At 44.3% G+C, this 24,541-nt stretch overlaps 1 protein-coding gene across 6 annotated transcripts in view; it reads right to left on the minus strand.

Annotated features, from left to right (window-relative positions):
* nolo (ADAMTS-like no long nerve cord) overlaps nt 1-24,541 on the minus strand; it is a 94,268-nt gene that overhangs the window by 33,222 nt on the left and 36,505 nt on the right. For all 6 annotated transcript variants that reach the window (XM_087355461.1, XM_087355460.1, XM_087355458.1 and 3 more), the window contains exons 4-10: nt 23,005-23,259; nt 22,050-22,194; nt 21,032-21,161; nt 19,893-19,995; nt 14,874-14,969; nt 8,153-8,318; nt 5,680-5,821 (exon numbers count right to left, since the gene is read on the minus strand). In XM_087355461.1, the coding sequence (XP_087211587.1) occupies nt 5,680-5,821; nt 8,153-8,318; nt 14,874-14,969; nt 19,893-19,995; nt 21,032-21,161; nt 22,050-22,194; nt 23,005-23,259 (1,037 nt within the window). The remainder of the gene's footprint in view (nt 1-5,679; nt 5,822-8,152; nt 8,319-14,873; nt 14,970-19,892; nt 19,996-21,031; nt 21,162-22,049; nt 22,195-23,004; nt 23,260-24,541) is intronic.

Below are 24,541 nucleotides of genomic sequence, written 5' to 3' on the forward strand. Positions count from 1 at the left end.
TATTTCTCGGACATTTCATGTTTTTAAGTCGGACGTATTTTGAATCTGTGGTACAGCAGCGTCCGTCCGATTTCCAAAATCCCCTTCACTGCTGCAGAGAGCGACTTGCGGCCCATTTGTTCCACTACGCTTTGGCTTTGACTGTACACGCAAGGTCCGAGTGAGACGTTCAAGACGTAAACTGGCGCGTGGCATCAGAAAAGTTCGCATTAATGATGTTTATATCTCACAGAGATACTCGGCGAGTAATCCTGACTTGAATTGTTACGATAAAAAGTTCACAGGAGATTTAAGGACTGGTGTCCTCACTTGCTTGGAAGACACGTAAAAAGGGGATTTTTAAGAACGAAAACCCGCGAATATACGAAAAGAAAAATAAACAGAAACAGCTTTTGTTTTCATTGGCATTAATCTCAGGACCTGACACATGAGCCTTATTAAAATAGGCCTACTACTAAACGCAATGCCAGGCCTAACCTCAGAATTTCATTCTTCAAGTTTAAGTTTCAAAAGCGCTCTCTTTTGCAATACAAACTTCCCTGACCAAATATCTATTTCATTTGCCAGTGAGTGGTACTTGTAACTCCACAAACTGATAAAATGGGTTGTACCTGTTGATTTTACAACTTCGATAATAAATAAACATCGCTGGCACATGCTTGAGCATAAAGAGTACAGAGACGTGTCAACACAAGGCAAGGCAAACACTTGGATCTAGCAAGAAGTAAAGGTCTCGATGCCACAAGCAGAAGGACTGCATGCAAGAGTGGTCTCAGGCGACGAGGGTCTTCACACAAGCCTCCTACCGCCGAGGTAGCCGTCTCACGAGAATCTCCAAGTGAGCACGAGTTTCTTTGTTTGTGATGCTACCTCATGCGACATTTCAACGTGCTAAGTCAGATCCCGTAAACAAGCCACATGCCGCGTGACGTTCTACCATTCCAGAGATTATCTTCCAAATTCATGGAAGAAAATAATAAGAATTCCACCCAAAACGATCCCTGCCTCTGGACTGAACGTTTTATAACTGCAAAGTAAAACTTTGGGGTGAAAAGTTGTTGATGCTCAAAATACGATTTTCTTTACAGCAGATCGAGACGGAAGAGCCAGACGCTGCTCCCGTCAAGTCGGGCCGGCACATAAGGGAAAAAGTCCCTTCACGGTTGCGCTGTCTACAACATTCACTGCGAAAACAAAACTACAAGTCGCCCTGCGAGTTGACTATCCGGTTTCAGGGCCGTCAAATTGTGTAAGCAACTGAACTGATTCGACCTGAATCACGTGTTGGTACCTGCATTCTAGGTGACAACATCAGGATATTTTACTTCCTATAGAAATTAGTACCACACAAGGATACGCCCACGTCCATCGCGATGTCCAGGTTGCATACTTCAAGCGACCACGTCCAGTGACTAGCTTATGCAACCCTCCCAGTTCACGTAACTACTTACATAGCCAGACTTTATATGGAAATTTTGAAACGGTTACAGATATTTAACAGCACACACAGTTTCTTCGAAAAAAAGTTCCTGACATCAGAAATCTCCAGGCACCGATCAATGACGCTGTCGCAAGAGACAAGCACGTGACCATACACATGCCACTTTCTAACAGCAACAAAATATTTTTTAAATTCTCCATAATTTAAATTCCGCAGACCTGCACGAAGGTAAACATGTCTCAGTATTTACTCTTGAAGGCCACGGTGTACCCCCGAGACCTTAGGATCTACGCGGGGTTACAATCCGAAGACCATCACCATCATGCCAGCCTCAAGCGCCATTTTCGAATCAGAAACGAGCGGCATTCACACTCGCGAGGATAAGAACGGGAAAGTATGTTCGTGCCTCGTTTCAACACTTAACGCAGTCCAGAGGCAGAACGTCTGTGGCATGCACCTCGTGTTCCAAGATGCAGGTGCTGTGGGCCCCGGGTGGCTAATGTTAGTAGCAGCAGCGGACTCCTTAACTTTCTGCGTTCATTTGGTTAGCCGAAATGTTCATTAAACAAGAAAGAATGTATTTTTGATCCTGGAACACGCACGCGAAGTTTGTGAACATACTTTTGACTCCGCCTGTATATGACAGAGAACAGCAGATGCACAGAACTTTTTCGGAAGTTTAAAACTTAAAACATATTTTATTAAAATTACGATGACGTGTTCCAGACTCAGCAACGCACGTGGATAAGTTAAAACCCTAATAATTTCCTCCAAACTGCGCTCGTTCTCAAATTATTCACCTTCACGTGTAAGAGTCTAATGATCTATTTTTAGGTTCACCCACTGCGTCTTTGAAGGTCGCGTCTTACTTTGAGGCTAAACACCGAGTAAAAATGCGTTGAACACGGGGGGGGGGGGGGGGCTACGTGCTTGTACAACCCTTAAACATCACGTGTTAAAACAAAATTTCGACAGCGTCGTTGTGGTACACCGGAGGACTTACAGGGGGGCAAAGTATCAACGAGCATTCATTTCCTGATAAACACACAGAACGAAAGGACAAATTAACAAGTACGAATTCTCACGGAAGGAATTAAAATTACGGCTACCACGGAGATTACACGCACAGGGGCGTTATGGCGGATGATCTGGTCTTTTAACGAAAAACAACGCCAAAAATCGCGTTTCAGAATATACCAAGTTCGACATGGAACTATTTTCTACAAATGTAATCATCATATTTACGTTCTCATAAGCACGTTTTGTTCCTCAGTTTCTAAAATGCCCACAGGATCACGAAGAATCTTCTGATGTTCGAGGAAGTTTCTCATCTTCAGTGCCGACGCGCAACGCTCATGGATTTAAACTGACATCAATATAACCTGTTTCGATAATGGTCTATTCAAAACTCGCCAGTGTACATGATTTGAAAATAAATATTAAGCCGAGAAATGACATTTTTCCGTATTAAAAACAAAATTTATCATCGCAACGTCACAATGTCTACCATTTCCTTTCTGCAACATAAGAAAACGTCTTATGACTTGGCGTTTTCGCATACAGACCTCACTCTGACTTATTTCGGACTCCACTAATGAAGCTCCTGGCAAACCACAGAGTCTGTGTTATTTTTAATAAAAAAAAGGTCTCTTTATCGCACTCAAACAATTTCTTTAATGTTTCCTATGGACAAAGGAGTCACTGCTACTTTCGTAATCTTCAAAGTTAAATTCGGTAACTGATCAACCAACAGGAAATTATCTACAAAGTTGTTTCAATTTGAAACAACGACGAAAGTTATAAAAAGTATCCGCTTAGAAACGTAACATCCATTTTTAAGCTTCATTCCACCGGAATTACGTTTTGCAAAAACGAATTGTTTGCGTTAAGCGAGGCTTCACAGAAACGTGGCACACGCGTTACGAAATTTACTTTTTTGTGGGCATAAAAGCACTTCTTTTGATAATATTTTTTTGTTCTGGAGTGACCCAAACTCTCGCCCAGAGCACAGCGGGGTCCTCGCGTGTGGCAGGCGAAGACCCTTACCACCGTTCGAACAGAAGCCACCCGGCGAGTGAGGGGGTGGGGGGGTGCAGCCTGAGGTGAGGTGAGGTGAGGTGAAAGAGGTCCGGACCATGATAAGTGAATACTGTACCTCAGATACAACCAGCCACACGCAAAGAACATTTCGAAACGGCTGAAAAACCACAATGGAAGATGGCCTTAGGGCGTGGAGCAGCGACGTAAGGCTACACACACACTAACACACTCAATGTGAAGAAGCAGCTTCACCACAACAACAACAACAACAACAACAACAACAACAAAACAAATTGTGGTAATGACGGATTTCCGTGTTTCTGCCCAGCGGTAAGTGAAACAGCCTATTCTATGAGGACGCATCGGGAACAAAAACACATCACAAAGCGGAGGGCACAGGAAGACGAACGAGTGAGCGTGTTCCTGTCTTTTGGACATAACGACGTATGTGAAGTCCCACCTCATCCGACACACGAAGACTGATTAAGTAAAAGCAAGCCATTTCAGGTTCTATGCAATCTTTTTGTAACAAAAACTGCCTTCGAAAGATCATTTTTTATCTGCAATTTGGAGCAAACGGGACCTAAGACCACTGACATACAAAATCACAAAATGTAGCATCTGATGTTTCCTCGGCGGTGAGTCCGAAGATGGCGGTCTTCTGGGTTGTAGTCCGGTAGAGACTTACCGACGTTTCAGAGGTCCATGTTGCGACACTCTTGCCCTGATGATGGAGACAGCTTTTACCAGACTACGCGGCGCTACAACCCAGACTCGCACTCACAAAATGCCCGTTCTGAGAACACGTGCATTCTTTGATCGAATGACTTAAAATGGCGCAACGCTGAGCGTCCATTACCGACCACCAGAACCACCGAGAGTTCACATCGTATGTTGCTTTGTCCGAAGTCGTTCCGAACTGGAGGAGAAAACCCGAAGACTGCTTTGGCAATACGCACAATTTATCATAAAAAAATGAATTTACAGAAAAATCGGCGCCAGTGCATATCGCACGTATGCACGCAGGCCTCTGGATGCCTGCGCAGTAATGACGTACTCCATCTCGAACCTTGAAACCAACGAGAAGGCTAACTAAGCGGGTTCGAAAGTTTAATGTTTCGATTCCTTCCTCCTTCAAAACACAGAACACCATTGACGTGTTCGGTTCTGTTATGAAACACAGAAACGGACGACGTGGTCGACATTCGCAGTTACTGAACGCTGAATCAGATAGTGCGCATAGTTAAAATCACTTTACTGAGGGTTAGGTTAAAAACGATACATATCGATAGATTGTTTTTTTAACATTATAGGCCAATATCACGAATTAAACAAGTAGCTGGAAAAATCTGATAAGAACAGTACAACTAAAAATTAAAATGATATCCCTACGTTGAATTTTTGAGTTAGAGACAGATTAAAAATTCTTAAATCTACAATAATTATTCGTCATAAAGTTGGACTCATTACACGTATTTTAACAGAAGACTAAGGACGTTTCGGTAAGACGACGTTAAAATAAACTGTACTATCCACGTGAATGTGCGACCTGATCCGAGAGCCATTGTGAAAGGAAACATTTCTAGCTTTACGTCTTCTGATTAAAAAAGGCACACGCGAGCAATACGAATCTCTCTATAATAAATTTTTTTCCGAATAACGTAAAAATCCACGCGTGACTGATCATCGATCGCATACACGACGCACTTTTTATACGGGACCGTTTAATGACGCATTGCGTTCAGAAACAACACGAGATTTTATTTGTGAGATTTCAGGTTCTCACGAGTACGAAAGCAACCATTTCCGAAAAGACCAAACGTCGTGGTACTTCGAGCGGTAAGCACCCCTGCTTCGTATTCGGGAGGTCCCGGGTTCAGCAACAGCGATGCAAATTCTCCAGTTCAAAGAAAGGCAGGACGGAAAGGAATTTTCGAACCGAAACTAAGTTTTATGTTACATCTGAGACATTGACCGGGAAAAATAAGAATAAGTCAGTATAATGCAAGGGACACAGAAAGCCAGCCGAGATTCCTAGAGCACTCAGAAGCAATCACAAATTCACAGGAAAGTTTACTAAGAAATTAATTGTTAGGGGAAACTCATTGAGTTACTTCTTGGCGGGAAAAAAACTTTCAGTTGTCTTCTAGAAATTCACACAAGGCAGTTCAGCTGTCACGTGGACAAAGGGAACTTACGTTGATTTGGATGGAACGAGCTCCGTGGCGACGTGGCCCTCAGACGCAGGGCGCTGCGACGGCCCTCCGGCAGGTGGCGGGTACGGCTGCACCAGGGGCTGTGTGTGGTCTACGCCTGGAAGTTGTTCCTGGCCTTCCGGCCCTGAAACATCACAGGGCACGCCCTTTTCTATTAGCCCCAAAAACCTAAGGAGGCTGACTCGATGAAACAGAGGCCCCCATGAGAAGCTCAGCCAGTCCCCCCATGGAATCCACGGATTTGTTACCAAGATCACAACAGCATCCCATTAGTCCCCATCTTGAGTTGAAGGATCCATTCCACAGACACAAGCAATCTCATTTCTTTAACACGCACATTTTAATATTATCTTCGCATCTATGCCTAGGTTTTAGTCGTTCCCTGAGGCTGTGAATTCGTTTGCGAAGAAAAATCCATTTAATGTTCATTGGAAATTTACAGGGAAGGAGGAGCTGCAAACAGAACAACGAATTTCTGTAAAAAAAATCGATAAAAATCGATAGATATTCGATATACAGAGCGTGCATTTTACTGTTGCATTACTTATGAACCAAAAGACAGAAATGGATAGCGATATATAATGACGTAACAGAACGTGCATCAAGATTTAAATATTAAACTAAATAAATTTTAGAGAATATGCGAAACGATACGAATAACACTGAGACAAAAAAAAAAAAGCAACTCGCAAAGCACACGATTAAAATTTCATAAAATAATGACAGTGCCCATGTTGACCTGTGCTGGGGAAAAATGGACCAGAGACAGATAAAATGAAGATGCAATGTTCAGTAGCAGAATTTACTGTTCTAGATCAAATAGCGAAGCACACAATTTAAAACATTCAAATTAACAAGAAAATTGGCATCAACACGTTTAAGAAATGGCAACAAATTGACTACCCGAAGTCTTACTAAGTTATGAAGCAAGAGGACACCAAAATATCAGACGACCCATCGCCAGATGGTAATTCGCGTCATCTTGAAGTCGGAAAAAGGAGGAAAATTCAGAAATGGAAACTACACGCAACTGCCCTACATTTTACAGATATTCAACTTCAGTTCTCACGCTGTCAAATCTTCATCAAAGTGGCATTCTGTGAAGACGAGGACACGCCTCTGCAGTAAGAACGAGTAGGGGAGATCGTGTTTGGCATTCCTTGGATGCAGCGAAAAGCAAATACCCCACTAAAGGAGCAAATCATACAAATTCTCCTCTCGGCTCACATGAGAGCCGTAAACGAATAACCTAAAGCTCCAGGCGCCTGCACCTCGGAATACGTCGATAGAAAAGGAACTTGTTAATGGACGTGAACAAACACGTGAGTCATCAACTACGAACGCCTCTCCATTGCCACTTAGAGTATAATTAATTCCACCTTCGACGCCTACACATTCCTCGGGAGATCGCGGGTGGGAACAGAATTTCTTACGACGTACGATGATTGCGCTCAGTGCGGGCAGTGACTTCAATTTTTATAAACAAACTCGGAATGCGTCACACACACAACGTCCTCACGCGTGCATTTAGAGGCATTAATTGTAGTGGCGGAATGGGAATTTGGAAGGCGACATTCCTCGGGTAGAACGTACTCTCGTTTTCGTCTGGCTCCCCGGGAAGGGATGACGTTGACCGGATCAAGAGAATTCTTGTCTGCGTTAATAAATCGAACGATGAATCGTGTGGAATGAGGAAAACGAATACCTTCTTGATTAAATCAAATATTAATTTGAAAGACTTCCATTACTTAGAAGACAGAAGAGAGTGACACAGACTTGCTGCTCCTTTGAGTTATGCAACCGTGCGTGACTTACACCGAAACCATTTGTTTACCGGCGTGTTGAGGCTGTGCGCAAAGAGACGGCCAAGTCGTGGAGACCATCGGTCAAAGCGATCCCAGGGCCCTTCTGGATTAAACTACCATCCATCCATCCAACCGAAGTTCCTTGTGTAAAGGACAAGCTGCCTCGTGGGATAACCTCCTCTCGCCAACAGGAACTTGTCGGGGGGGGGGGGGGGGGGGGGTCTTCTACCACGACGAAAAATCCCGTGGGAGCAAGCATTTGCGGAAAAAATTATTTTCCGGATTTATATGTAATTCGATAACCTTATCTTTTTTTAAAAAATTACACGCTCCACGTCACTCTGATTAAGAATTTCAGTCCATACTTTGAAGGCCACAACGAACAGCAAATTACTGTCCTAATAGACTCAACTACCAATAACATTCGAGGTTCTCACGGCTCAGAGAATGAGATTCTTGTGGACTGTTACGCCATGGAAATACCAAGGTTTCGCAGAAACGCACAGCTCCATCTAAATTTTCAGAACTAAGCAGACTTCAATGCGTAAGGTTTTCCGTGTGTCTGTCGTCCAGAACCGCGAATTAAAAACGCAGTCCAGTCAGAATCTGAACGTGTCACGTGTCCACTGACATTAAGCTCTGGTCCTTACCTGAGTCGTAGAAGCTCGTGTGGTAGCTCTGACAGGGGATGCCGGTCCTGCACAGCTGGACGTGGGTTGGCTTCGTGAGGGGGTCGCACAGCGCACTGGAGGCGCTCCGGGCGTCTCTGCACTGAACGGTGCGGACCTGCTGACCCTCGCCACACGACACGGAGCACTGGAAAGTGTACAGAGGCCCAAGGCACTTGGGATTACGAACCTTCCTGAGGACCTAGAGGCTGAAGATGACTGTCTTCTGGGCTGTTGCTGACGTTTACCGATGATCGGGGCTGCAAGGACCTCTGAAACGTCGGTCTCCTTCCAGACTACACGGCGCAAGAATCCAGAAGACAGCCATCTTGTCTTAATGTTAAGACACCAACGCAAAACGAGAAGTACAATAAAAGTTTTGTTTATTTCAATGTTTACGCTAGACGAAACACGGAAAGAGGAGACATTCTGAAGTGCAGTGTACCAGGAATTTACTGAATTTAATCTAGTCTTAATTTCTTCGAGAATTTTGCAACTTAAAGGGTACTTAGCGGACGCTACTCTCGCCGATGGACGGGACGCTTAAGTCAGTATCCTCAAATTAATAATTGGCACCAAAATCCTGCTACAAGCGACCACAGAACCTCTGAACGTATTAATTAGGATCACGAAGGAATTGCAAAGTGGGATCGATACTAGCGCTCATTAACAGTTAAATTATTAGGCTATAAACTAATGAAGTTAATGAACTAATTAAATTATACAGAAATTTTCATGGTTTATGGAAAAATATGGGCAACGAAAGGAAATACGATGTCTCGCTCGACGTAATAAACGTAATTGGTCGGGTATAGGAGCCTTAATAAGTTTAGTTTGGAATTCCTGATACAAGATGTCACTGGCAGAGTCTTGTGTTGAAGTGGAGACCAGCACTTACAGTGGTCTTTGCTGAAGACGACGATGTAACTAGGCCCAATGTAGTTTCACGCATATTTTCATTGTGGAGCATTTAATTAGCTAATTATCAAGTGCCAATTGTTTCAGGGGCGAGAATTTGGGTTGTATGCGGCTCACGACGACAGAGTGTCCACTTAATTATAATTCATTTGACATTTCTGTCGATAAAATTTTGTTGAAACGTTATCTTTCAGGAAATGATTCGGTTTTTGTCTTCATGAATTGGGAAACGTAATCTGAAGCGTGTGCTTGAATTAGTCAACGTCAGCCTGCGGTTTCATACGTAATAAAAAGTCCTCGTCTCTCCTGCAAGTGTGTGGAACATTCGAGATCACACACTACGGCAGGACACAATAGCCGTGGAAAAGTGAGGCAGCGGGCAATCTGCCCCTCCCACGCCACGCAGCACAGATTAGCCCCTGCTCCCGTACGTCATCGACGTTTGTTTCGCTGTAACAAGGGCCCTTAGTATCTCGTTCTCCGGTCACTGAGCTGTTGATCACCGACAGCGATGAATTATCTTCAAGCTTGCCGCTAGAATGGTTTTGTTTTCGCGATAACGTTCCGAAAAATGTATTTGAGGTTTAATGACGCGAGGAGATCCTATTCTGGTAATTAAATCAAGGAGTCACGGCGAGTACAGTACCACGCAGGGAACAAGAGACTATTAGGGAGACCTAGATGCAGACGGGCAGATAATATTAAACTTTGTTGAATATATGAGGCTTCAGGATGACGAATGGGTTTCAGCAGCGAGCTGTTCTGAACACGAACATTCAGGATGAATAAAAAGTGGGAAAATTTTGAGTAGATGAGCGACTGTTAGCTCACCCTGGAAACATATCTGACTCGATGAAAGGACAGACACCGGATACTTCAATGGACGCAGCGTACAGATCTCGCTCCTGTGCAAGAAATTAACTGCCTTCCCGAGACGACAAACAGTGTCTTCGGGAAAGACTGGTATGCTTCTCAGCGGGGAAGTAGAAGGGTGTAGGTGGGTGGGATTACCGACAACCCCTGGCAACAACAATATTAATAAACTGCAAACAACCAAAAGCAGTGAGTACCAAGTCAATTAGGAAAGATTTATCAAGTAATTAGATTGTAACGGCGAGCTATAAAAAGATTTTAAAAAAAAATGTAAGGGTCCTTGCACCTTGTCTCCTACATTTTGCGGGGGCAGAGCCTCCCCGACCCTCTGAAATCTTTAATGCATGCACCCGTCCCTGATCTACTCTCACCTCCTACGCCGAAGCAGCGAGGCTACCTAAAAAACCACCCGATAGCCACACAGAAGACGACGACGGGGAAGGGAATCTTTGACTCGAGGACGGATGGCGTCCAGTGGCTACATTTCTCAGCCAGTGCGGTCTTAAAATCTGCTTCCCGTGTGTCGTCATTTGGATTACGTTATGAATATTCAGATTTCAGACTTATATTGAGATGATCATCTTCCAGTGCACAGAAATTGTTTTATGGCGAACTGCTGTAAAGACGCTAGTATGTGTATGTGCGTGTATATATATATACACGCACAGAAAATTTATACAAGTCATAAAAGTTTTTCGGTAATTCAACTCTCGGAACGACTTCAATTCTAGTGCAATCGACGTCACTAGTTCCTTCAACTTGGCTCGCAGCCATTTTTATCTTTTATTTATTTTTATCTGTACAGTTTCTTCTCGAACAAAAACGCCTATCTGTTATAATGGGATGGATTTATTTGTGAACGCTATAACACTTTTCATTACTTAAAAAATGAAAGTAGTTCGAAAGGACTTCGGCCTCTCAACTACAGCGAGCGTTGTCAACGAACGATATAACAGGGCATGCGCACACGCATGTACGGGTAATGTGAAGTAATCCGTACAGAGCAGAATCGTGCTTTTATTGGGCAGAAATGAACCCGAACACATCACGCCGCTAGATTTAAGCAACGACACTAATTAAGTGTACGAATGTCAGTCGATATCGAGCATTAATATCGATCACGAGTAGTTTTATGGGTCAACTAGCAACTTCGCTTGAATAACCTGATGTGTTCAATGCGTTAAGAAATGTCTGCTGGTCCATAATTTGTTTTTTCGTAATAACGAATTGACAGAGATTCGTCAATTGAGAATCTTGTGTCTTCCTGTCTCCTACTTGAAGACGTAAATATTAAAACATGCAAAATTATAAATTTACCTGATGTTTTGTATGGGTACGATACTTGGTCTCTCATGTTAAGGGAAGAACACAGAACGAAGTGGAGTGAATATCAGGAGATTATAAAAAAAACATCACGAGGAGCTCAAAAATTTGCGCTTAACACGTTTATCGGTGATGGGGGAAGATGGGTGGGGCATGTCAGGTGCGAGACATTCTTCCTGAAGTTCGGTAGGAAGACCTGAAATAGAGGGAAAGCCTGAGAAACACAGACCCAGATGAGGTATATTATTAAAATGGATCTTAAATAAATATGGCAGACGTAAGCGGTCTAAGTCAGGGCGTGGTGCTACCTTCTGAAAGACTCTGCCACTTGTCTTCGCGAGAAACCGCGTTTGCTCGGCGCTGGCAGTTGACTGTGTTGGTAACACTGATGTTGACACGAGCCACTGAGAAGCCGGCGCTGCTGTGCCCACAAAGGGCAAAGGTCGATGGAAATGACGCTCCTTGAATTTTCGTGCGTGAACGTCGAACAAAACAACTTTTTCGCTTCAGGAGTCAAAGGAGGGCGTCCAGCAGCGAGCGAATGTGTGTAGTGGCAATCAGACACTTGCGCGATTTTCCTTTGAGACTTTTTTGTGGCGAATGAGAAAGCAATCCCGGGAAGGTCGGGGCAGGCGACGGAAAAGAATCTCGGGGAAACTCAGGAGGCGGAGGACTCGGAACAAATGCGCTTTATTACATTCAGTTGGGTGGAAAGTCGAACTCGGTAGAAATTCACGCACACAAATACTATTCCGATCAGTGGCTACGAAACCAATATTCTTTGTAACACACCCATTTTTCTTAGAGTACGATTCTCTGTAATTAAATATCACTGCCGCTTATCATCATTATTATTCCATATATTCAACACCTTACAGGGTATTTACTTCCATGTACCCGAGAAAAACCTTGCCCCTGAGGTACACAGTGCAGCAGCTGTTTCCGAAATACATTTTGTTTTTAACACGTGCTAAATATATTATATAGTTTTATTGTGAGGGATGACTATATATTTTACACGAGCGTCTTTCGAATGATGTATGAAGATCCCAAAATGGCGATTTTCTGAAGTTCCCTGATGTTGTGTTCGCCCGGGATGTTGGCCAAATATTTTTTGAGTGACTTGGAGACAGTTCCATTTTCTCCTATAATTATTGAGATTTTTCACTTTCCACATTCGCTGTATTTCAATGAGAAGGTCCTTGTATTTCAAGATCTTCTCTGCCTCCTTCTTAATTACGTTCTTGTCAGTCGGTATTGCTGTCAATTAAGAGACAAGTTCCATTTTTGTTTCGGATTATAATATCTGGTTTATTATTTGGGATGGTTCTCTCTGTTTTGACTTGTTGGTTCCACAAAATAGTTATTTTTAAATCTCCACTGGTCTCCACTGTCTTCGGGATGTGTTCATACCAAATGTTACTTTTCTAACTTTACCCCATCTTTCCTGCGTATGTTAAGATGTAACTGAGTACACACACGATCATGTCGTCGTATATATTGCTCTCTTTATGGCTTATTATTATTATTACCCGAGGAAGTATAAACTTTGCGCGGTCGCCCAAGATTCGTCCAGGAGATTGGCGTTGTTGGAGACTGGCACCGAATTTGAGACGTTCATCGAGGTAGTGAGGCTAATTAGAATGTTTGAATAAAAGCCGTTATAATTACCTCAAAGATCAACACACGAATGGTGCAATTAGCGTTCAGAATTGTCTGAAACAAACAGACGACAAACGTCACTGCGTCTCGCTGCTTTCGAAAGTTTAACAAATGAAGGGAGAGACGACGAAGGCACGCGCAGTTCACAGTGACACGAGGGCGTCGTATCTTGAGCCGACGTCGGTTCAATGGGATGCCGATTGTCCTAAGTCAATGGACGATGCCATAAACGTGCACATAAATAAATGAAATATCACCCTGGATTTTTAATACCCTGTCCGACATGACGAGGCTTCAATCTCGGCACGAATCAGCGTGATGAACGCGTCATTAGTTTTCTTTTAAATGAGCAACGCCTTTTCGAAATAGAACGTGAAAGCACGCGAATGTTTTGTGACACAAAAGAGTAGATTTTACAAGAAACACACACTTCGTGAGTGACCTTCGACCTGGATGTTTGAACTGGGGAATCGCTTCGCGCCTCTTCATATTAGAGGTCTAAAATGTATATCAACATAATTCTGTCTGTAAAAATTTAACATGGACGCCAATAAGGTGCCGAATGAGAGTACGTGAAGAAAACGTTTCAATGTCTTCCATCGCTAAAGCAAAAGAACGCAGACGTGACATGTCTAATGCAGAACAGCGCATTAATTATGAAACGATCGCTCTGTTAATTGCTAATGACGTAAAGCACGCGCCAGAACCTCCAATGCGCAAACTACGAAGAGGTTCTGAGTCAGGAGCGAACAGAGCATAAAACTCTTTCCTTCGATGGGCTTTATGGAAAATGTTTTCGCCCCGGTCGATATTTAGCGACTTTCTCTCGACATGCGCACGAGAACGAAGATTATTCTTGCACGATCTTAGTGAAAACTGTAATGTTCCTGTAAATACTAGAAAACCTCTAAAATACCAAGTTTCGTGGAAATTAATTCAGCGGATGCGGAGTTTGCACACGCGGCAAAGCCAAGAAGCCAATCACTGAAATTCTTCTTTTGCAAAAAAAGTCAAGAATTATTTTTAATTCGACTCAATACATACGTAACTTCTTCACACATTCACCGACGACCAAACCCCGTCCCGCCCTTCAGATGCAACAATTTCCTGCTCCGGTAACAAGAACCTCAGAACTGGGCAGAATTTTGAAAGAACGCCAGCCTTTCTATAGCTCAGTAACCAGCCCTCTGAAGTTCCCATAGCCAACCGAGTACGACGGTTGATACCAGGTTCAGGCCTCGAACAGGATGCTACTTCCCGTGGCCTTCTACTTTTCGTGGTTTTACTCAGTCCCTCAAATGTGAATGGCGGGATATCACATTGAGATTCTGCGTCTTTCTAAACTAAATTAACTCCTCATTTATCATCGGTCTCCCATTTCACTCGACGGTATGACGCAGCGTCGTTAAACAACCACAAGAACGGCTGCGATAGCGTGGAATCAAGATTCTGTTCCAGATGACTTAAGTCATTAGTTTTCTTAAGGATCACAGAATACGCGACTCTTACTTAAGTCTGGCAGTTCGACGAAGCTCTCATTCTAGATCTGCTGAATATTTAAGCAGACGGTGGAGCCACACAGTTCCAGCAGAGGGGCTTTACGGCACATCAATCATCTTAAACACGAGTTCACTGTCTCCAGAACAAAAATGGCGGCACGAGACATTTGCTCTACGCAGTTACCGATAATATCCACCGCCTTGCGAGAGAGTGACGTAACATTTCACTGTCGTGCACGTACTGAGTCGAGACCAAGGGGCAACATTCCGGAAGAGAGAGTCGTGACTCGTAAGACCAACGAAACTGGGGTCAAGCCCTAAATTAACGGTGGCTGCAGACATTAAACACGCTTCAATGGTAACCAGTAACTGCGGAAGCCATGTGCAGGGGGGCGAGGGGCTTCTGCAGTAACCAAGTTCACACTCACCCCTGACCACTCTCCGGTGTTCCAGGCCGGACAGTCCATGACGTTGCAGGGTTCCTGGTAGCGAGGTTTGTGTCCGTGGCAGAGGTACTCAGGAACCTGGGACGGAACATCAGCGCAGAATCAGACACAGAAACAAAACACAATAAATACAAAGTTTTGTTACAACAAATCAAAGTATGAATTAAAAGGCGTGCGTAAGTCACGTGTTGCAAACATCTCTCGTGAACCATAAAATGTTGGGAATTTCTTGAATTGTTGAGCGACTGTTAGCTTCTCAGGAAGAACTCGGCTCCATGGAGTGAGTGAGTAATGGCTGTCTTCTGGGTTGTTGCGCCATGTAGTCTGGTAGACGTTTACCGACGTTTCGCCGGTCCTTGCTGCCTCCATCATCAGGGGAAATCTCCCTGATGATGGAGGCAGCAAGGACTGTTGTGACCCAGGGCGGACTTGTTTCCCTTGAGCTGTAGAGTCTGCACGTAAACGAGGAGCCAAGACACTCCAACCAACCAAAGAGTGCGACACCTCTAGAGCTCAAGTCCCACAAGCCACCGGCCTTCGTCACTTATTTTGAGTCGGAAGACTTAAGCACCGTTTATGGGGGACTCGAGGGTTTATGCCAACGTCCTAAAGATCGCAGCACTGTTCCTTCCTAAGACTCAGACGCATCTAAACGCCCAGATCAATCCAATCCTTTGGACAACCAATGCAGAGTTTCGAAACCGCATGCTACAATGGGGAGACCCTGGATACACGCCTCTCCTGAGCGACGTACGCCAACCAGGCAGAAAAGAGATGGGACGTGACTTGCCCCGTAAGACCCGTTCATCAGAAATGGCTCGGTATTTTATGAGAAACTCGTCATTTCTGTGATAATCTATGGTTGTCCGATCTTCAGGTCTACTGTTCAGAGCCTTGTCCGGAAATTCACGAGTCCAATTTTACGCTGACGACGCCGGGGAATTAACTGAGAGCTTATAATCGACGTTACGTGATGCTGGGAGCCCTCAGGAAGCCTCCTGTACCTACCAAGGGCTCTCAAGACTGCCATCCTGATGTGTTTTCCGTGTTTTTATACAGTTGAAAGACAAAAGCAGGGTACAATTAAAATGACGTAAGGCATACCTTCCGCTAAGCACGGAATCTGCAAGCCAAAATGATTCTCCGCCAATTCGTAGAGGCCACAGCCTCAGAGACCTCAACACTTTTGGGTTGAACTCCCAGACACCCACGAATCCATCTAAATTTCTTGAAAAGGGAGAACTGACTGACAGGATCGCCATGGAACCACTAGCAATGACCCCCGGTCTGATCATGTCAAGGCCTTCGGCCGAGAGAACACTCCCAACAAAAGTGTGTATTGCGAAAAAAAGTCCGTCCTCAATTAGCCACGTGGCGTCTCCCAAAGGGACCTCGATCTCGTCTGACTGTTTTTTTTTTATTTGTGATACAGACAGGAAAAGCAAACAGCTGTTTTGTTACGTCAACGTAAAAGAAAAGTAACTGGAATCATCTCTGCTGCATTTCTGCGGGTTGTGGAAATGACTGTCGAGGACAGAAGTGCTTGGCCGCGTGGAATATTACCGCAGGCCAATTTGATTAAGGCGCAGGAAGAAGGAACAGAGAAGTGGAAGTATTGATAAACACAGATTGGCTCCGTGCGAAGTTCCCCGAGGACACATAAAGAGCAAGAGGGCGTGAAAGTAGATTCGTTCTTCTGCTGCTCCTCGAATTCATCAATAATACAGATCGAACATTCAGCGGGTCGTCGGCAGCATCATATCAATGTTAGCAGAACGCGTCGTGTGGAAAGAATCCGAGAGACGTCGAAGCAATACGAGGGAAGAAATTATCGCGATCTGGACGCATCGCTGCCACAGTTCAAAGTTTCGGTATCCGACAGCAAATTCTGCGCACAGAACGCATGGTCCTTTTCACAACACCAGCGGAAGTGAGATCAGGTGAACGCAGAGGTCACCCGATTTCATTCCTTGTGGGTGGGGGGGGAGGGAGGTACAGATTGAAACAGCATTCATGCATCACTTCTAAAAGTCAAGTGGGTTGCGTGACTTTTCGATTCTCCTGTACTCTATCTCGTAGGAAATTATATATATTTTTTTTTAATTTTAACGTGCAAAATCAACAACTGCTTCACGTAAAAGTTTCGGGCGTTAATGTGATTATGCGTCATTCATTGGACCGAATTTTTTTTGTAAAATATACTCGTGCAGTTTCTCAAAAAGGCTAGCTTCACTGGCGTCGTGGACTGGGACAAGAACAGTTCCTCATCATGCGTTCATTTTATCCACTTTCTACGTAGAACTAACGACAATGTTAGAAATTAGGCCCTTACGTCCATGCTAAAATACAAATTATCCATTTCACGAGCAGTCAGCTTCAAAGACGACAGACAGCGAGACAAGTCCCACGCGCTCTTCAGGAACAGCCAATCAACAAAACTGAGAGCAGAATGTTCAGTGTTCGTCGGCGATGTCTCGAAGTTGTCAGGGGGAGGGTTAAATCTAAATGACGCTGGTTTTACAGGCCGTAGAATTAGACCTTGAGAAAACACGAAGTAGAATGGAATTAAAGTCTCTGCCATTTTCTTACCCACGAGTCTACACCGCAGATTATCCGAGCTTACTTTCAACCCATTGAATCGGCACATAATAACGCAGGATTGATTGACGGTGCACGACGGTTATTCAAGTGGCGAACTTTGACCTGACAAACAAGAGGACACAAAGGGGACATCCCTCACTCACGTGGCTGTTATTGGAGGTCGAGGAGCGGGCACATTGACTGAATGGGAGTCTGTTATTTAAATTTCACTGAGCAAACCACATAGCTCCACTCCAATTAATTACCGTCAACACAATAAAGGACCCGGGACCCTTCTACGTCTACTAGAAACCCCCATCCCCGCCGACTGCTCTCCTTTGCATGTCTGACTCCATTAGGAGAAGCTGCATTAATCTTCCTGCCCATTAAGCCGACCTCCAGAACCGCTTTCTTCCCCCTACCCCCTGATCTTATGCAGCAAGGAACACGTCAGACTCGCTGCAACTCAAAATCACTTCGCAATATCAGCGATATTGCAAAACCACGTCGATTATTTTGAACTAACTGCGGGTAATTTCATGCAGACTGAAAATAACAATGGCGAGCCATAAGAAACATTTTACCTACCGAACTACGGGCTTTATAAAGACGCACGAGCACTCTGAGCTCCTACATCACACGTAAGAGTTTCAGAATTGAAAGGTTAACTGAGGCGTTGAGCGAAGTTTCGACATCGTTTCAGACTCTCCACACAAGCATGACGTCATTTGCAGACTCAGAACTTCGAAAGCGCTGGCGATCAGAATACAAGAAGTGGTCGTGAAAATGTTGTTGCTGATATTTTTTGAAAAAGATAAAATTGCAAACGATTTAAAAGAAAATTGTCAGGAAAATGACCAAAACTTGTAACGACGAGTAATATAAATTTTCCAAAGAGCAAAATTCACGGCCTGCACGGGCCATCGTATTGTTGGAACAGTGAAACGAAAAAGGTTCCGATGGATTCTGTATGTGGTAGGATAAGAGAGAAAGGCGTCCGAAGATAAATTTGGTGGGGAACACTTAAAGGGTGACCACCAGAAGAAGAGAGACTGAGATGACAGTACAACAAACAGGCCGACCTTCAGGTAAATAATTGGAGGGTTGGAGTACGAGTGGATTGGATTAAACTGGCGCTTGGTCGAGCCCAGTGCTGACCTGTGGTAACCAGTTTTCAGAGAATTTTGTAAGCAATTCTAAGTTCGCACGTTATAATTAAAGGGAAGGGCCTATATTTCGTAATCATAAATTTTATTAATGATACAAGTAGTGGTCCACCGCGGATCGTTTTGTTCGACATGTGAAATGTTTTGTCGTCACATGCCTTAATTCTCACAGGCCACGTACCGAATTTACCGGAACGACATGTCGTAATCAGAATTCTTAATGTGACATCTGAAAATCCAGGATTAATTAATTAAGCAAATTCTTCACTAGGCCAAATGTTTATGGCACGGATAGTAGCTAGTGCTTACAGAGCCGATGTTTTCAGAGTGTGTAATGCTGCTATAAACAACTCAAACAGTTATCAAAGTCTTTGCGTTTTTTCACGAGTGGTAAACGGGACACAAATGTGATTCTGGTTAAATCTGCGTAGTTCTTTCTGCAGCGTAATAATGTATAATTTATGTATAATTTATGTATAATTTATGTATAATTTATGTATAATTTATGTATAATCGCACGTTCTCTGGCTTTGTTCCCAGCCACCGCAAATGCAGGAGGACAAATGGCCATATTTTCCCATCATATTTAAAAAACTGTGACGCATTCATCACGTGAACTGAAACGCTTCGATGTTCGATCAGCGTCTGCTTTAACTTTCAGCCGCCAGATAGCGGCCAGGTTGCATTGCCGACATTCCGTCAGCCAATGGCATTTTGCACTCCGCCACTGAAATCATTACAGTCAACCTGTGATCACAAGAAAACAGTTCACCTCATCAACAGTCGCCCAACTTTTCAAAGAATTTCCAGCTTTTCAATGAACCTAAAGGTTCAGTACCGTGTTCACAAAAGCCACAGATGAAACGCTCTGAACAAATGCAGAATTAGGATGCGATAGTCGCTTCGAAAAAGTGTTTTTTATCACGTCGAATCAACAACTGGAGAAGAATACGACAATGGAAGAGATCGTAATTTTTCAAACACTGGGATTAAATCACAGGCAGCGATTTCTCGTTCGTTCCTGTTTTGGTGCGTGTATTGGGTATTACAACAATTTATCTCCGTTCTCGTCGTCCTGTCTGTTAGCAACGCAACTGGTGCTAACACACGCACAATTCATCGACCAAGGTAACATCGGGTTTGTTTCGATTCAAATCCAACTTCGAGAGAGACAGCACTTACAAAATATTTAACATCACGAGTATTAAGATTATACCAAAATGTAGGGGGGCCCTGAACGGGGGCAGAGACTCACCTTTGACCGCGTTCCGTTGCCCTCCTCGGCGCACTGTACGTATCGGAACCTTGAGCCGCCTCCACACGTGACGGAGCACGGGCCCCAGTCGTACACCGCCCACCTGAAACACACGGCGTGCCACACTGAAGACAGGGCGGCAGGTTCCCAGGTCACCCACAGTCCTCATTCAACGGCGCATTTCAGTCGATCGACATTCATTGAACCAGTTCGCGAGCATTTTCAACATGGCGGCTGTGCGAACCTGTAACGTGGGAAGCCTGAGGCCGACACTCACGTTCGACCCCACTCTTCTGCATGCAGCGAGAACTTTGCCTTCATGTTGTGAAAATCCGCGACATTTACGACTAAAGAAGTATTTCAATCAAATCGCTAATCGTAACCCGCGTTAAGATTCATCTGGAGTGAGTCGTGGACACGCCCAGGACTTGCAAATGAACCAATCGGACTGACAGATGGACACGGCGCCCGGCGTCCAGTTTGTGAACTGCCGCTGCGGAGACCCCAACAACTCACCTGATATCCTCAGAGGCGCGTGGATATTTGCGTCTCTGAACGCTCAGAGGCGGACAATCCTCGTGGCCTTTCATATTAATCATTCTGTGATTACAGGGTAAGGCGGAGTCAGTTATTTTAAGGGCGTGGCAGGTAACAAAATTCGTAATTGGGATAGAAGCGAAACCTGAAATCGCAAAACCAAACTGAACATTGAGCCGTCTGTTGTGGAGACGCCATTTTGCGTATTGTCGACTGCAGCGCCGCGAGTGATTACCTACAAGACTTCTGTAAAAAAAGGGAAATAGACTTTTTGACTTTTCCCTACAGTAAATCGCAAACCGCGTGTTTCTATCTGGCGTAGGTTTCGCTTCGATGGTGGAGGTTTCATGTGGACACCCTGTATAAGCCACTCCGTTACACCGCGCAAGTTCAAAGAAAAGGCGACGGTCGGAGAAGATTCAAGCCAATGACAGCTCGAGAGTCAGCAGACGCTGACTGACGCATGATTTTTATGTTCTCATGGCGGCGAATACGTCGGTGTCGGTCTTCTGGGCTGTCAAGGTGCGAGGGACAAGAACACAGCGCCTCCATCTGCAGGAATGAGGGCCATCATCGATAATTAAGACGTGCAAGTGCCTTACTTCGCTGGACAGCGGTGAGAGTTGCACTGGACCACTTTGCGATCAGGCCGCTGAGATGCGTTGCACAGGGGCTCCTCAACTTTCGTGCCCGTGACGCGGTTCATACAAACGGGCCCCGACATCTTGTACCCTGAAATACAGAGACACCGATCAAACTCTGGCTGATGCGCGTTTAACGACGATGGGTCATATTTTGGAGTCGTGTTGTGTCAAAAGATAAATAAATGATCGATGTAAAACATTCGGAGGACTGTAGAAAGAAAGGTTTGTGAGTTGTACCCAGAATTTTGCACATCGATGATGAACCTTCGAATTAAAAAAATGTTTAATTAATTTCTTTATCACCTGAATGACTGCCACCTTTAAATGGAGATTCTGTGTCATGAAGTTAATAAATTAGCCAAGATTCGCTCATGGTTCAAAGAATATCTCAAATTCCGACGTTTAGGCGACAGTCACGGACGTTTCCTCTAAGACCCGGCTGAGGCAGGAAGAATGACAAAACAGTTTGTGCAGTCTCGTCGGCTTACAAAAACTGATGACAAAGACAGCGAATCGTCTCCACGAAACTGCGGTGACCGCGTCTGGTAATTTCGCGGTCTGGACGGCGGCCAGATCAGAACCGCTGGGGCGTGCTCGGATAGCAGCAACTCTGCAGCATCCGAAAGAGGACCGCGAACTCCAGACGTGACCCGCGATACAATCAACAAACAATTCGTCGTCTTCTCTTTAAGGAAAGACCACAAACTCAATCCGACGCCGAGCGACTTGTCTTCGTGAACGGAAAATCAAACCGAGTTGGGTCATCTTTCTTTGGAATCTGTGCGGAAGCTTTGTCAACTTTTTTTTAAAACCGTGCAATACGTAACAGTGTCGCGTCGGTTGAAAGAACAAGAAACAATTCTTGCCAAACGGAAGTCAAGGCGAGGAGGCGATAGACGCCACGCGTCACGTATTGGATATTCTTAAGAACGAGAATGACGCGGAAATTGAAGGAAAGCTCTGGGTTTGAACTGACCTCCGCCGCAGGTAGTAGAGCACAGCGACATGTCGGCGTCCTCCCAGTGGTACAAAGGCCGCGCACAGGAGAGCCCATCGCCACCACACACGCCGCACGCGTCTACCTTCTTCGCTGATCCGATCTTCAGGTCGCAGCCCACTCGCTGAAACACACAAAAACTCAAACACAGGCTCACGAACCCAAAAAGCTCAATTGTCAGATGTGACATGGGAACGGTTTCCAGAAAGACGCTCCATGAATTTTCGATGCCAACTTTCTGAGTCATTATCCACACTGAGGAAAAGACCCGAAACATCTCTCAGTAATTTGCCGAGTTCATAAAATTTCATTGAGCCTCCGACATCTAGCAGATACGAGATTTTACCCAAACACTACTCAGAATCTGTTTTAAGAGACGTAGAGATCCGTATACTGAGTTAATCTACGCTGGCGAAGGATGTGAAGTCCGGTGATTTCAAAGGCCACTTTACAACCACACCCCCCCCCCTACGAAACAGACCACTGAATGTATTACGGGCAATGTTTCTGCAATGAGAAGGTGGTTCATCTTTATGAAATATTCCGACTTTGTCTCAGTCCGAAAGCAGAGAGAACTTTCCGGAACGTTTCTGGTGATCTTCGTCAGAAAGGACAAAGGTGTTGCAACTTAACTTACTTAATTCTCGGGAACTTAAGGCGTTCTCAGTAATAATGCGCAGATTCTGAGGTTCCATAACAATGGCGCACGTCTGTTACCAGGCACGGAACTGTTTCGACTGGCGTCTTACATTGTTCAGGACATCTGTTACAATGTGTAACCTTGCGATCTAAAATGAATCGATGTAATTATTTCTTGAAAGCTGGAAATCACTTTCATATGATAACAAAAGAGTAAAGCTTCGTCCACCTTATCCTCAATGTGAGAAGCGAAGTCTCGAGGGGATAAGAGAAAAGGCTGGAACTTTCCACTCACCTGGCACTTCCCGTTGATACACATGTCCAGACTGCCGGGCCGACAGCGAGTTCCGTCTTGAACCTTTGGTGCCAGTTGCACGACGATCGGCTCCTCCTGTGTGACAGGCTCACCCGCAGGGCGTCCTCGGCACGCCAGAGCACAAGGCTCGGCGTCGTCTTGATGAGCCGTCCACTGCAAAAGAGCTCCCTCGTACGGCACGCTGTTATAGGCAGAACATTGCTGCTCTCGGAATTCTTCCGACTCCGCGCATGGCTGCAACACGCAGTGTTTAGTGGTGTTACAAATGGCGCTCATGCCGAAAGCAACTTCGATGAGAGTTTCTGCCACAGATGAATGTTCAGTGGGTCATAAAGATTCTACTCACGAGTAAAGTTGTAAAGATAATTTATGAACACCCTGTACAAATTTATGTTGCACCACAAACTCATTTATAGTTCAAGTCAATATTTAAGGTTCTGGCTTAATTTCCGTTTTCCCACGACGTTGGTGTCTGCTACCAACCTCACGATTCGCACAATCCAGGTATTTCATTGAAATGAGTTGTACCAACTCCATAGGGCAAAAACACCAATTCTGCATCATCTTCTTCTTCGTTAGTTAATTTAATGGCAGTTTATCAACTATACACGATTACAACGTACGTATTAAGCAATAACTGAAGACAAATTTTGCTTTTATGCACGTGAGGATGCGCCCAATTAATTCGAAACTGCTCTCTTTCCACGACCTCAGACACGATCCGGTACATACAACAAAAGACAATTGAAGAGGATAGTGGACAAAGAGGTTTTGAGGTTGACTCGACAGAACTGGTCCAGCTACGGTGATCTTTACGCCGGAGAGAGACATTCAGGTTCCGGACAGAAATTTCTTGAATACCATTCTCAAGAAAGTGAGATCGTCGACTTGAGGACAAAGAATAACCCTCAAAATGCAAGTAATCCGTATGGAAAGGCGAACGACCAAGACAGGCCAAAGAAACTCCAGGAAATATTCTAATTACCGCAAGGAACTTCAACGCCCTCAAAACTTAGCAAACTTGAAGCTGATGACCAAGAATTACAATATCCCTCCGCGTGTCACAGAACTCTCTAAAATTTCATTTTCCTTCCACGAACCTTCCGTGTCTTTCATTTAATTTTGTACTGAAACATCCGGGTTTTTTTTTTATCAATATTCTATCTGTCGTCGTCTAGGCAACTGGTGATTATGTACTGAAGCGTTATCCAAAAATAGATTATTTTATGGAAATCTCATATATTTTTCACAGCATTAAAAAGGTTTTAAAACAAACATTATATACGCACGGACTGTAGCACTCATTAAAATATTATGACCTTACTATTTTATCGCGAGGTCCAGGAAAAAGTTTATTTTCTGAAAAGTGCACTTTTTAACCAAATTGCCTGCACTCTACGGCCAACCAGAATCTTCCTTCTAAAAATATGTAAATTCAAATATAAATGAAAATAATTAAGACAAAGTTTTAGATCATTGTTAAGATTTATTTTATGTTTCAACCTGAATGCAAAAA

This window comes from Zootermopsis nevadensis, unplaced genomic scaffold (assembly GCF_977971745.1).
Source record: "Zootermopsis nevadensis isolate Lab colony 2312 unplaced genomic scaffold, Znev_1.0 Znev_ptg000024l, whole genome shotgun sequence".
Classification (NCBI taxonomy): Eukaryota; Metazoa; Arthropoda; class Insecta; order Blattodea; family Termopsidae; genus Zootermopsis; species Zootermopsis nevadensis.